Source organism: Phyllobates terribilis, unplaced genomic scaffold (assembly GCF_046119375.1).
Source record: "Phyllobates terribilis strain yellow unplaced genomic scaffold, ASM4611937v1 Scaffold_2__4_contigs__length_985480577, whole genome shotgun sequence".
NCBI lineage: Eukaryota > Metazoa > Chordata > Amphibia > Anura > Dendrobatidae > Phyllobates > Phyllobates terribilis.
The window spans coordinates 455,140,355-455,153,660 of NW_027362762.1; the positions used below are offsets into that span (position 1 = coordinate 455,140,355).

General features: G+C 41.5%; 1 protein-coding gene across 2 annotated transcripts in view; it reads left to right on the forward strand.

Annotated features, from left to right (window-relative positions):
* The first annotated feature begins 1,170 nt into the window (after positions 1-1,170).
* The window catches only part of TMEM54 (transmembrane protein 54), a 91,987-nt gene continuing 79,851 nt past the window's right edge, over positions 1,171-13,306 (forward strand). The window contains exon 1 of one of the 2 annotated variants that reach the window (XM_073665652.1): positions 1,171-1,304. In XM_073665652.1, the coding sequence (XP_073521753.1) occupies positions 1,292-1,304 (13 nt within the window). In that variant the 5' untranslated portion in view covers positions 1,171-1,291. The remainder of the gene's footprint in view (positions 1,305-13,306) is intronic. The other variant, XM_073665653.1, reaches the window with a different exon arrangement.

Consider the following 13,306-nt stretch of genomic DNA (forward strand, 5'->3'; position numbering starts at 1 on the left):
GCCGCCATGTTTTTCTGAAATGCCGCGTCGCTGATTGGCCGCGGCCGAACCAATCAGCGACCCGGGATTTCCTGGACAGACCGACAGAAAGACAGACAGACAGACAGACGGGATAAGACAATTATATAGATAGATAAGCTACTGGACAACCTCGTTACCATACTGACAACAAAAGTGGGTCTAGACCAGTGTTCCCAAACTCCAGTCCTCAAGAGCCAGCAACACATCATGTTTTCAGGAATTCCTTAGTATTGTATTGGGTGATGTAATTATTTCCTGTGTAATACTAAGAAAATCCTGAAAACATGAAGTGTTGGTGGCTCTTGAGGACTGGAGTTGGGGAACACTGGTCTAGACAAGGTCAGGGTGCAGGTATAGGGGGTGAAGGGAACAAAAGCATATGTGCCACATATAATTACAACAGTTTTATAATAGTAAGTGGGGGCCCTGTAACAGATTTTGCAATGGGGGTACAGAAGCTTTAGGTTACACCAATGATTAGAGTGATCAAAGTAACACAATGGCAAAAAATGGAAGCTGGCATGTTTAGGCGGGCTGCGCTGTGGTAATGTAGAGCCTTGGGATTCCAAAATGTTTTTTATTAATACCAACAAGTTTCTGCGCCAGTTTGGCGTCTTTCTCAAGGTATGGAAAACCAAGTGAGAGTCACTTGGTTTTCATACGTTGAGAAAGGCGCCGGTCTGGCGCAGAAATGCGTTGGTATTAATAAAAAACATTTTGGAATCCCAAGGCTCTACATTACCACAGCGCAGCCCGCCTAAACATGCCAGCTTCCATTTTTGCCATTATACCTCTGGAAGAACCCTTTCCTCCAGCCAAAGGGCAGCATCTGCGGCTTTCCACACCTTTTATATGTGGTGTCTGTGCCTACACACAAAACCTTTAGGTGAGCGCTACCATCGCTTATACCTATCCCTTACCCGACAGTATTGCCCTATTTTGTATGCGCTTCTGTCCCTCTCCAGAGCTGCTCAAAGGAACACAATAGAACAGCTATAGTTCTGTAGATTATATTCATATTGCACTGATAAAGTAGTGTGCATTAAAATAATAAACTACAACTATATTATCTAAGAAAGCAGCTTGTCATGCCAGGAATCCACATAGTACCCAGACACAAAAGCATATTGTAGGTGGAGTTTGGAAACTAGTCAGACTGGTTGAAAGGTAGAGCCGCCCTGAGGTGGATCCCAGAGTGAAAAATGTCCCAACAGAGAACTGAGACTTCAAAGAGAAAGACCACAGAGAAACACATCACTACAAAGCAGCCATGTGTGGACCCAGTAAGTTGCCATTTTTGCACTGTGCTAATACAATTTGCTAATAGTTATACAATCAAGGACTTTTCAGCACTTTGTGTATTCTGCCATCACTCTCAAATATCCAGGATATCTTCCTTTTAGGGTATTTGCATTTAATGTGTCATTTATCTAGAATTATCCTAATGCTTAAGGTGATTTTAGGGAGATAACTTATTGAACAATTGCATGTAAACTTGAGATGAGAAATGTTGATTGATACTTGTATCTGGATTAATACACATATAGAGAGAGATACAATGCGTGATGTGAACAGGATATAACACCTATAGATTGATCAGTAATAAACAAATGATACCTTAAATGTTCTCTGGTTTACAAAACAATTGTTTCAAGCAAATTCAGTTTATTTTCTCATTCTTACTGTTAAAAATTTGTATCTATCTTCAAACAAGTCTGATCCTGCCAGCATTATCTGATACAAATAGTGATGAAAAAGAATGCCGTGTTATGCCTGTAAATTAATGTTCCCAGTGCATTCTAATAAGTGAAAAATCAATCTATTACTACATACTGTAAAATGGTTCTGAATACCTCTCAGGATCTTGGGGTTTATATACTTCAGGACATTTTTATTGTCTTTACTTAGTTTTAGTAGTTCGAGACATTGTCATTGTAGCGTTTGTAGGAAAGTTTTTATATGCGCATTTTCTTTTAGGTTAAGTTCCCATGATGAGCTTTTGGCGCGTTTTTGATGCTTCATATTTTCGCTGCGCCAAAACTGCAGCATTTTACAGTTCCAGCAAAGTGGGGATGGGATTTATATAGATTCTAGAGTTTTATAGTTTTAGAGTTGCGGATTTTTCCCATACACTTGCATCAGACGTGGAAAATCCACAGTTAAAAAACTCATGTGTTTTTAGTGCCTTGCCGTTGCAGAGCCTGACAAAAAACACTTGTGTTTTTTGTGCATTTCTTATGCAGAAACCCTTTAAAAAAGCATATAATCCCCACACCACTGTACCAATAAAGTATCATGAAAATACCAAAGAAGTATCAAAAACAAAGCAACTTTCTTTAAAACATGACATACCCAAAAGAGACAAAAACCACATAATCAAAAATGCACTAAAAATGCAATGGAGTAATCTAATTGTAAGTGGGGCCCTGTAATAGGTACAGAAATACTGCAGAAAACTTGCAACATCAAAACTGACCACTCAAAATCCACAGTATGTTTCAATGTAACCTAGGATAAAAGCAAAATTAGCAAATACCCTGCAGCAAGTAAATATATAAATAGTAATAGTACATGTAAATAACATAGGATACTTAGTTGATGCTATTTTGATCAAAAAGGCATAAAAGCCATCCTACAGTGACAAGGTGTACCCAATCTGGGTATTCCCTATCTCTAGTATTAAAGCTCTCTCTGTGCCCCTTATTAGACAGGGCCAGAGCAGGACCAGGCCTGACCGTCTAAACATCTGCCTGTGGAAAGCTATATAGACTAAATTCACAGCCCAAAAAGGGGTGCCGTGCCCCTGTATGTACAAAAAAACTAAAGCAAAACCAAAGAAATGAGCTGGAACACATATTGGTATAAATGCGATGGGTAGGTGCTCATTCACACTGTGGCCAATAAGGCTATGTGCCCACTATGCAGAAATGCTCAGGATTTTTTCCTGAGCGTTTCTGCATCTCCCTGGCAGAAAAAAACGCATGCGGATTGTACATGCGTTTTCCTGCCAGGGACATGAGGATGTGAAGCGTTCTTTACTTGCATTTCCGCGTGCGGGTTGACAAGCGCTTTCCAAGCGATTTTAGCATCACTTGGAAAGTGCTTGTCAACTTGGTCACACTATATAAATCCATGCAACCGGCATGGATTTATATAGTGTGACCTAAAGAATGGTTAAAAAAAAAAAAATATATCTATACTTACCTTCTGATGGCCCCCGCAGTCTTGATTCCCTCCGTCCCGGCTGCCGGCAGCAGTAGAGTGAAGGACCTGCCGACGTCAGCGTCGCGTGCCCTGTCACATGACTCTGACGTCAGCGCAGGTCCTTCATTCCATCGCGAACTGCTGCCAAACAAGGAGGAGCGCACCGTGGGCCGCCAGAAGGTAAGTATATATTTATTTTTTATTTTATTCTTTTTTTTACAGTTTTCAATGGTACCCAGGTCCGGAGGAGAGTGTAAAAGCCTTCCCACTGCATCAAGGTATACCCAATCAGGGTGGTTCTATCTCTAGATATACTATATCTAGTGACTTGTAGGATTGCTGCTTCCAATAGGTGGCGCTATAGAGTCCAAGTCCTCTTTTTCTCTGAAGAGGCAATTTGCATATAGATATACTATGTTATTTACATGTACTGTTATTATTTACTTATTTACTTACGATATTTGCTTGTTTTGTTTTTATCCAAGGTTATGTTTGTTAATGATCACAGTGTGAATGAGCACCTATACATTGCATTTTTTAGCATATATCAATAGTAACAAAGTGGATATGAATTTACCAATGCATATACACACAGAGTAAAATCTGCAGCGTCTACTACAGTGCAGACCATAAATCAGCAGTATGGCAATTTATGCTGCAGTCTGCAGATTTCTACTTTCTACAAATGTAGATTTATTGCTGATTTTTAATGGATTTGAGGCAGATTTGTGGCACAATTAGTTGTGGAAGAACTTGTACATGTAAACAAAAAGTTAATGTGTTTAAAGGCATATTAGATGCGTCTAGACCCTATAGAGACGCAAGTGGAACCTGGAGAATATGGCAGCCGCATTATGGTCATATGAAACCTGACTAAATATTTTTAAAATATTAAATGATGTTCCCGTGTTCCTGAGATCTGTTCTTGGGCAGCAAATTGCAAATGAAAGTTCATTGCAGAGTGTGAGGGTATTGTGCTCTTTTCTGTTAACAGTATTTATACAAATTTGGAGAACTCCGTATAAAAGTGAACTACTGGACATACTTTACCTTTGTTGCGATGTTTAACTATTAATCACATTAACGACTATAGAGCATATTTTCATAGAATTAAATAGAATTATCAGTACTTGATTTTAAAGGAAAATCAAACAAAATAATATACTCTGACTAAAATCCTCTGTAGTTTTAAGAGGGGTTTCACAAAAAAAGTAATGTTTGCTTTTGACCACAAACTTGCATGGATCTTGTTAATAATTACAGATTGTTTGTTTAACGTTAGGCATCAGTGCGACCCTGTACCTTTCACAGATGGCTCACTTAGCAATCAGTCCTGTCGCGCTTATCATGCTACCAGCCACACTCAATAATGGCAGCAATAAAACGGCTGAAATGTTCATTCACTAACGTGTTCACTACTATCTCAAAGGTACAGTAGAGATATAGAAGCTTAGAAGAATGGACTAACAATGGACAGTAATATAAATATGAGAGTCACTCAGATACTATTTGATGTTGATGGGTGAAAGTAAATCAAATATTAGATTTATTTTTATTAAATCGAAATCTGCTCATCTTCTCAGTGACATCACGACAATTCAGACTATCTGACTTACTCTATGCTCTATGCGTGAGCCGGAAGTCTCTTTTACAATGATAGCTTATGGTGCCTCGTTCTGACGCTCCATAGGCTTACATTGTTAGAGCCACTTCTGAGGCATGCAGAACGCAGTGTGACCCGGAAAGTCTCTGCAGAGCGGTGATGTCACTGAAAAGTGGAGCAGAATGGCACTGAATCCCAGAAAGAGTGGCGGTTGGTACGTATAATACATTACATTACATGCACATACACACATTTAGCGAAGAAAAATATTCATGGGAGTGCTTCTTTTAACTGGCCATATCAAACAATAGAGGCTGGCTGCAGACCTGAATAAAATGTTGCTTTTATTTTTGTTAAAATTTCTCATCTCAGAGCAGCATGGTGGCTCAGTGGTTAACACTGTACCCTTGCAGCGCTGGGGTCTTGAGTACAAATCCCACCCTGGACAACATCTGCAAGGAGTTTGTACTGTATATTCTCCCCATGTTTGTGTATTTTTCCCCCGGGTTCTACGGTTTCCTCCCGCACTCCAAAGACATACTGATGGAAAATTTAGATTGTGAGCCCCAATGGGGACAGTGATGATGATGTCTGTAAAGTGCTGTCACTATATAAGCAAGGATAATAATTCATCTCAGATATTAGCTTGTAAAGTTTAGATTCCAATTTCTCCTTCAACCATGGGAGAATTAGCAGAGATTTGTCTCTGGGGTGGCTTCTTTTACCCTGAATGACGTTGACCAATCATAAGAAGGAGGAGTCATGCAGGGTAAAAAAAGAACATGTCCTGAGAGAATGTCAGACATGGTTTTCTCTGTGTAATCGCAGTAGGTGCCAGCAGTCCGATCAGTGAGGAGAGCAGGGCTATGTTTTATTACATGTTTCACACAGAGAAAGCCAGGTCTGACCTTCTCTAGGGAAGTGTAATTTTTTATCTTTATGACACCTCCTACTTATGTCTGGTCAGTGTCATTGGGTGGAAAAAGTAACTTCCCCCAGAGACAAATCAGTGCTAACTCCCCCTTGGTTTAAGGACTGATAAAAATCAAAACTTTACAAGCTAATATATCCCCAAAGGAGATGAAAAATAAAAGCTTTGCCTATTTATAGTATTAATAATTACTATGTTAAGCTAGGAAGGAATTTTTCCCCTAATATGGGGCAATTGGCACCTGTCTCATGAGATTTTTGCCTTCCTCTGTATCAACATTTTAGGTTATGGTTGAACATGATGGACTTCTGTCTTTTTCAACCTTAAAAATTCATCTCTGCAACCAGTATCCCATGATGTGGCCAGTTCAACATGCTAAAAGGTCATTTTGAACCCCTTGTCAACGAGTGCTCTATATGTATGGTGCTCATCAGGTACGGATGAATGGAGCATGCTCAGGAGGTGTGCCTGATCCATTCATGGCACATGATGGCTGTCTTATTGGGTGGGGTAGACATCTTAATTTCCCCATTGCTGTGGTTGGTATTATGCTGCTATTTATGCATTATATGTTTGTGTGTGCGCTGTTATATAATGTGGCGATCTATTGCTCTCGGTGACATAGGCGACAAGCATTTCTGATATGTTCCTTTATACAGTGGGGCAAAAAAGTATTTAGTCAGCCACCAATTGTGCAAGTTCTCCCAATTAAAAAGATGAGAGAGGCCTGTAATTGACATCATAGGTAGACCTCAACTATGAGAGACAAAATGAGAAAACAAATCCTGAAAATCACATTGTCTGATTTGGAAAGAATTTTTTTTTCAAATTTTGGTGGAAAATAAGTATTTGGTCAATTACAAACAAGCAAGATTTCTGGCTCTCAGAGACCTGTAACTTCTTCTTTAAGAGGCTCCTCTGTCCTCCACTCATTACCTGTAGTACTGGCACCTGTTTGAACTTGTTATCAGTATAAAAGACACCTGTCCCCAACCTCAGACAGTCACATTCCAAACTCCACTATGGTGAAGACCAAAGAGCTGTCGAAGAACAACATAAACAAAATTGTAGCCCTGCACCAGGCTGGGAAGACTGAATCTGCAATAGGCAAGCAGCTTGGTGTGAAGAAATCAACTGTGGGAGCAATAATTAGAAAATGGAAGACATACAAGACCACTGATAATCTCCCTCGATCTGGGGCTCCACACAAGATCTCACCCCGTGGGGTCAAAATGATCTCAAGAACTGTGAGCAAAAATCCCAGAACCACACTGGGGGACCTAGTGAATGGCCTGCAGAGAGCTGGGACCAACGTTACACAGGCTACTATCAGTAACACACTATGCCACCAGGGACTCAGATCCTGCAGTGCGAGACGTGTCCCCCTGCTTAAGCCATTACATGTCTGGGCCCGTCTGAAGTTTGCTAGAGAGCATTTGGATGATCCAGAAGAGTATTGGGAGGATGTCATATGGTCAGATGAAACCAAAGTAGAACTATTTGGTAGAAACACAACTCGTCGTGTTTGGAGGAGAAAGAATGCTGAGTTGCATCCAAAAAACACCATACCGACTGTGAAGCATGGGGGAGGCAACATCATGCTTTGGGGCTGTTTCTCTGCCAAGGACCAGGACGACTGATCCGTGTACATGAAAGAATGAATGGGGCCATGCATCGTGAGATTTTGAGTGCAAACCTCCTTCCATTAGCAAGGGCATTGAAGATGAAACATGGCTGGGTCTTTCAGCATGACAATGATCCCAAGCACACCACCAGGGCAATGAAGGAGTGGCTTCGTAAGAAGCATTTCAAGGTCCTGGAGTGGCCTAGCCAGTCTCCAGATCTAAACCTTATAGAAAACCTTTGGAGGGAGTTGAAAGTCCGTGTTGCCCATCGACAGCCCCAAAACATCACTGCTCTAGAGTAGATCTGCATGGAGGAATGGGCCAACATGCCAGCAACAGTGTGTGCCAACCTTGTGAAGACTTACAGAAAACATTTGACCTCTGTCATTGCCAACAAAGAATATACGTGTATAACAAAGTATTGAGATGAACTTTTGTAATTGACCAAATACTTATTTTCCGCCAAAATTTGAAAAAAAATTCTTTCCAAATCAGACAATGTGATTTTCAGGATTTGTTTTCTCATTTTGTCTCTCATAGTTGAGGTCTAACTATGATGTCAATTACAGGCCTCTCTCATCTTTTTAAGTGGAAGAACTTGCACAATTGGTGGCTGACTAAATACTTTTTTTCCCCACTGTATTGCTCTTGAATGTCAGCATGGTGGTTGTTCCATTTTGGATTTTTTTTAATATTAGCTGCCACTGAACTTCACAGCTGGTTCCATCTTTTCATTGTTGCCACTCACTAGAGTCTTCCTGCATCTCTTGTACAGTACAGACCAAAAGTTTGGACACACCTTCTCATTTAAAGATTTTTCTGTATTTTCATGACTATGAACATTGTACATTCACACTGAAGGCATCAAAACTATGAATTAACACATGTGGAATTATATACTTAACAAAAAAGTGTGAAACAACTGAAAATATGTCTTATATTCTAGGTTCTTCAAAGTAGCCACCTTTTGCTTTGATGACTGCTTTGCACATTCTTGGCATTCTCTTGATGAGCTTCAAGCGGTAGTCACCCGAAATGGTCTTCCAACAATCTTGAAGGAGTTCCCAGAGATGCTTAGCACTTGTTGGCCCTTTTGTCTTCACTCTGCGGTCCAGCTCACCCCAAACCATCTCGACTGGATTCAGGTCTGGTGACTGTGGAGGCCAGGTCATCTAGCTTAGCACCCCATCACTCTCCCTCTTGGTTAAATAGCCCTTACACAGCCTGGAGGTGTGTTTGGGGTCATTGTCCTGTTGAAAAATAAATGATGGTCCAACTAAGCGCAAACCGGATGGAATAGCATGCCACTGCAAGATGCTGTGGTAGCCATGCTGGTTCAGTATGCCTTCAATTTTGAATAAATCCCCAACAGTGTCACCAGCAAAGCACCCCCACACCATCACACCTCCTCATCCATGCTTCACGGTGGGAACCAGGCATGTAGAGTCCATCCGTTCACCTTTTCTGCGTCGCACAAAGACACGGTGGTTGGAACCAAAGATCTCAAATTTGGACTCATCAGACCAAAGCACAGATTTCCACTGGTCTAATGTCCATTCCTTGTGTTCTTTAGCCCAAACAAGTCTCTTCTGCTTGTTGCCTGTCCTTAGCAGTGGTTTCCTAGCAGCTATTTTACCATGAAGGCCTGCTGCACAAAGTCTCCTCTTAACAGTTGTTGAAGATATGTGTCTGCTGCTAGAACTCTGTGTGGCATTGACCTGGTCTCTAATCTGAGCTGCTGTTAACCTGCGATTTCTGAGGCTAGTGACTCAGATAAACTTATCCTCAGAAGCAGAGGTGACTCTTGGTCTTCCTTTCCCTGGGACGGTCCTCATGTGAGCCAGTTTCTTTGTAGCACTTGATGGTTTTTGCAACTGCACTTGGGGACACTTTCAAAGTTTTCCCAATTTTTCGGACTGACTGACCTTCATTTCTTAAAGTAATGATGGCCACTCGTTTTTCTTTACTTAGCTGCTTTTTTCTTGCCATAATACAAATTCTAACAGTCTATTCAGTAGGACGATCAGCTGTGTATCCACCTGACTTCTGCACAACACAACTGATGGTCCCAACCCCATTTATAAGGCAATAAATCCCACTTATTAAACCTGACAGGGCACACCTGTGAAGTGAAAACCATTTCCGGTGACTACCTCTTGAAGCTCATCAAGAGAATGCCAAGAATGGGCAAAGCAGTAATCAAAGCCATATTTTCAGTTGTTTCACACTTTTTTGTTAAGTATATAATTCCACATGTGTTAATTCATAGTTTTGATGCCTTCGGTGTGAATGTACAATTTTCATAGTCATGAAAATACAGAAAAATCTTTAAATGAGAAGGTGTGTCCAAAATTTTGGTCTGTACTGTATAATTTTAAGTCTATGAACTTTTATCTTTATTGATACCAACATGAGTATATTACCATACTTTAGTGTCTGCAATTTGCTCCATCCCAATGTTCTGTTTCTCTGCTTTCTTTGTTCTTTACATTCTGTGGATTCCTGTCCTGTTTTTTAGATTTTTCTTCACTATTTTCCCAATAAAGTATGTAACTTTTTATACTGTTGGATGGTCGTATTCATGCCTGTTTTGATAGGCTATTCTTTGTATTCTATTTATTAGACCCATTTAAGGGACCCCTTTGACTAACTGGTGCAATAATTATAAAAAATAATTAAATATCTTCTCCAAGTATGAATTTTCATGGTGTGGTACAATGACATTATATAAAATACCCATTTATCTATACCTTAATACATCATTAACAAATTACACTTCCAAATGAATAAATTGCATGAAAATATTACAACATAATGACATATAATAAGGTTTCTGGAGACTACCAAATTGACATAATTTTCACTTAGCAGACATACTAGACAAGATGAAATATAAGTGGTCTCCATCCAAAGAAAATCTATGGTCTCAAATTGAAGTATCTGCTTTTTCCAAATTTAGGTCCTAAAGATGTACTTTTATCATCAAATGAATCATAATTCTAAAAACCTCCATCGCCCTTCTATTATAATATACTTACTATGAAAAATAGTAATTGTCAGCTCAGCTAGATTCTCAATCCACTGACTCTTTCTTGAGACTAGTATTTCTAATCTCTTTTTTCTTGGTCTTCTGCTGGAATTAATGATATAGAAGATTTATATAAAAAACAAAAAGATTTATTGCTTCTCAGAACTTACTGAAAAATACATTTTATCCAAAGCCGATTTCTATAAATACCTTCAGATTAGAACATTTCCCTCTCGGTACAGCTTCTCCTCACTAGCCCTCCCTTTATTAGCTCTTACATTCCTAAATAACTCTAGAAAAACACAAAAAAGTATTAGTAGTATTTTTTCTATCTATTCTGACCTAACCGACAATCTCATATCCTCAAATGGGAATGTGACTTCAGTAAATCTTTCACTTGCACTCAATGTGTTAATGCATACATTATTTCCTTTAAACATTTATTCCAATGCTATCTATAGATAGTATAATATGCCTCAAAAACTAGCTAAAATGCTCCCTAATCTAATGATTTCTAATGAATTTTGGAGAGTTTGTGGATAAGCTGACCCATCACTAAATGTTTTTTTGAAATATTCACTCATCTTCTCTATGAGAGAGCCGTCGTGACTTATCTGCGGGAGAAAAGAGCGATCTGCAGTCTGAAATCAGACATGCCGGATCGATATCTCCCCTGACAATCAGTTGTCCGGTGCTCCCATGCACATTGGAGTGTCCACCGAACCCATCAATATCTGCATTTTTTAGAATCCCGTCCCTGTTAGCTCTGAGGGTAATGACTGGTTATAGATAATATTCCTCACCCATATAAAATAATTTTCTGTCAGATATTTACGACAACCTTTACCTCCATAGCTTAAAATGTTAATTACCTTTTAAAGGGGTTGTTCACTACTAGGACAACCCCTTCTCATTCCTCATGTTTGGACGCATTAAAATAAAAATACATATACTCACCTCCGGTACCAGCACCATTCCATCAGTGTTGGCACTCACGTTCCCGGGGATCACGTACGGTTGTTATGACATGTTAGCCTTTCACCCAATTAGCGCTGGCGTCACTGTTCCCGCGTTCGAACGTATCGAACATCAAGAGGAAGTCAGAGAGCATCCATAGCCCTGGCTTCCTGTTGATGTTTAATATGTCCGAAAGCGGAGACAGTGAAGCCGGAGCTGATTGGGTGCAGGGCCTGTGTAACGTCACAACCTCATGTGAGCCCCATGAAACTGCTGGAATGCCACTGGCATGGCAGTTTAGTACAAGTGTTTTTATTTTAACAGGGCCAAACATGAGGAATAACAAGTAGTAGACAAGACCTTTAATCCCAGTGATAATAATTTAGGTTCTCAAGTCCTCAGACAGTTCTCGTCTTCTCTTTCTGTTCTCCATGCTTAGTATGGAACACACAAACACACAATGTAAAGATTGAGTCAACTGCTCTGGTTTCAGATGTCACTTGCCACAGTGGAGTTTGAACAAGCATCACGTGCTTGATATAAAGTTGTTTACCTACAATTTTGGAAAGGTGGCAACAATTACGTCCAGCCCATTTTTGGGGTTTTGTATGAAATTGTGTCCAATTTGCCATTTTTTCTCTGTTTTTTTTTTTGTGTTGCTCACAAAGGAAATAAACGTGTATAACAAAACATGTGTAATTGGAATAATTTTCTGGGAGAAATACTTTATTTTCTGGAACAATTTCAAGGGTGCCAATGTGGCACCCCAGGGGTCTGGTTTCCACAGTAATAGCCATATTACGTCTGTGAGCAGGTGGGAGGTCTCCTGGTCAGGAATCCTAAGCATACCACACCTCCTGCCCAGTCCTGGGAGGGGAAGAACTTCCCCTATATAAAGCTGGGGCTGAGGCAGGGTTAGTGAGTAGAGTAGAGTAGAGTGAGAGAACACAGACAGAGACACAGTCTGGTCTGTAGTGGAGCAGCTTTAGGGAAAGAAAGATCAGGAGCTCTGTGGGAGCTGTGCTAAAAGAGATCAGGGGCTGGAAGCTGTAGAGCTCGCCCTGATTGAAGAGTTCTGACCGGGCCCGGAGTCCGAGGCTGTGGGGACGAATCCTTACCCAGCAGCAGAAACCGACCGGCAGGGGATTTCAGGTCCTCTGGCCAAGAAACCCGAAGGCACGGTCACACGCAAGGGACCAGCACCGCCGTCGTGGAGCGGAAGCTACCAGAAGGCCCCGAGTCACCGGCCATACGGGTGAGCACCACACGGTACACTCAGGGACGTGGGCTACTTTTACCCGCCTCTAGCAAGGTAGCCAGAAGAGTACGATTAGTTGGGGAGGCCTACAACTCCGCCTGGCCAGGGGAGATTCCATCTGCTCACGGACTGACCAGGCCCCGATCGCTAGCCAGTACTCCGGGAGGGTCTACCTTTGCCACCAGTAAAGACCCTGAACGACACCGCACCGTCTGAGTGTTTCATCATCCACGTCCGCTGCCCTGAGGCCATACCCCTCCCGTTGGGGGTTATACCATCCACGCTGCACAACCGTACCACCGGCCTCAGCGGTCTGCCCTGCAGCGGCGGTCTCATAACCGCATTCAACGGGTGGCGTAGTCGAGCAATATAACATCTTCTGACAAGCACTGCCACTTAGTTTGACTCCCTGGGCACGGACCGGGTCACCGCCACGAAACTACTACCCCTATCAGATCCGGCTCCGGGTAGGCCCCCGCGTGCGCAACGCTACTTGGCACAGGTCCAGGGGCGCGTCAACTTTTGGCGTAGTCGGCAGGATCTCGTGCCCGCAACCACCGGGTACTGCGTGCCTGAAAAAGAGACTTTTAAACTTACCTGTGGTGAAGATTCCCGCCATCCGACGCCATCTTCTACCTTCTTCCCGCCATCCGTGGAGTTTTCCCGCCGTTGGACGCCA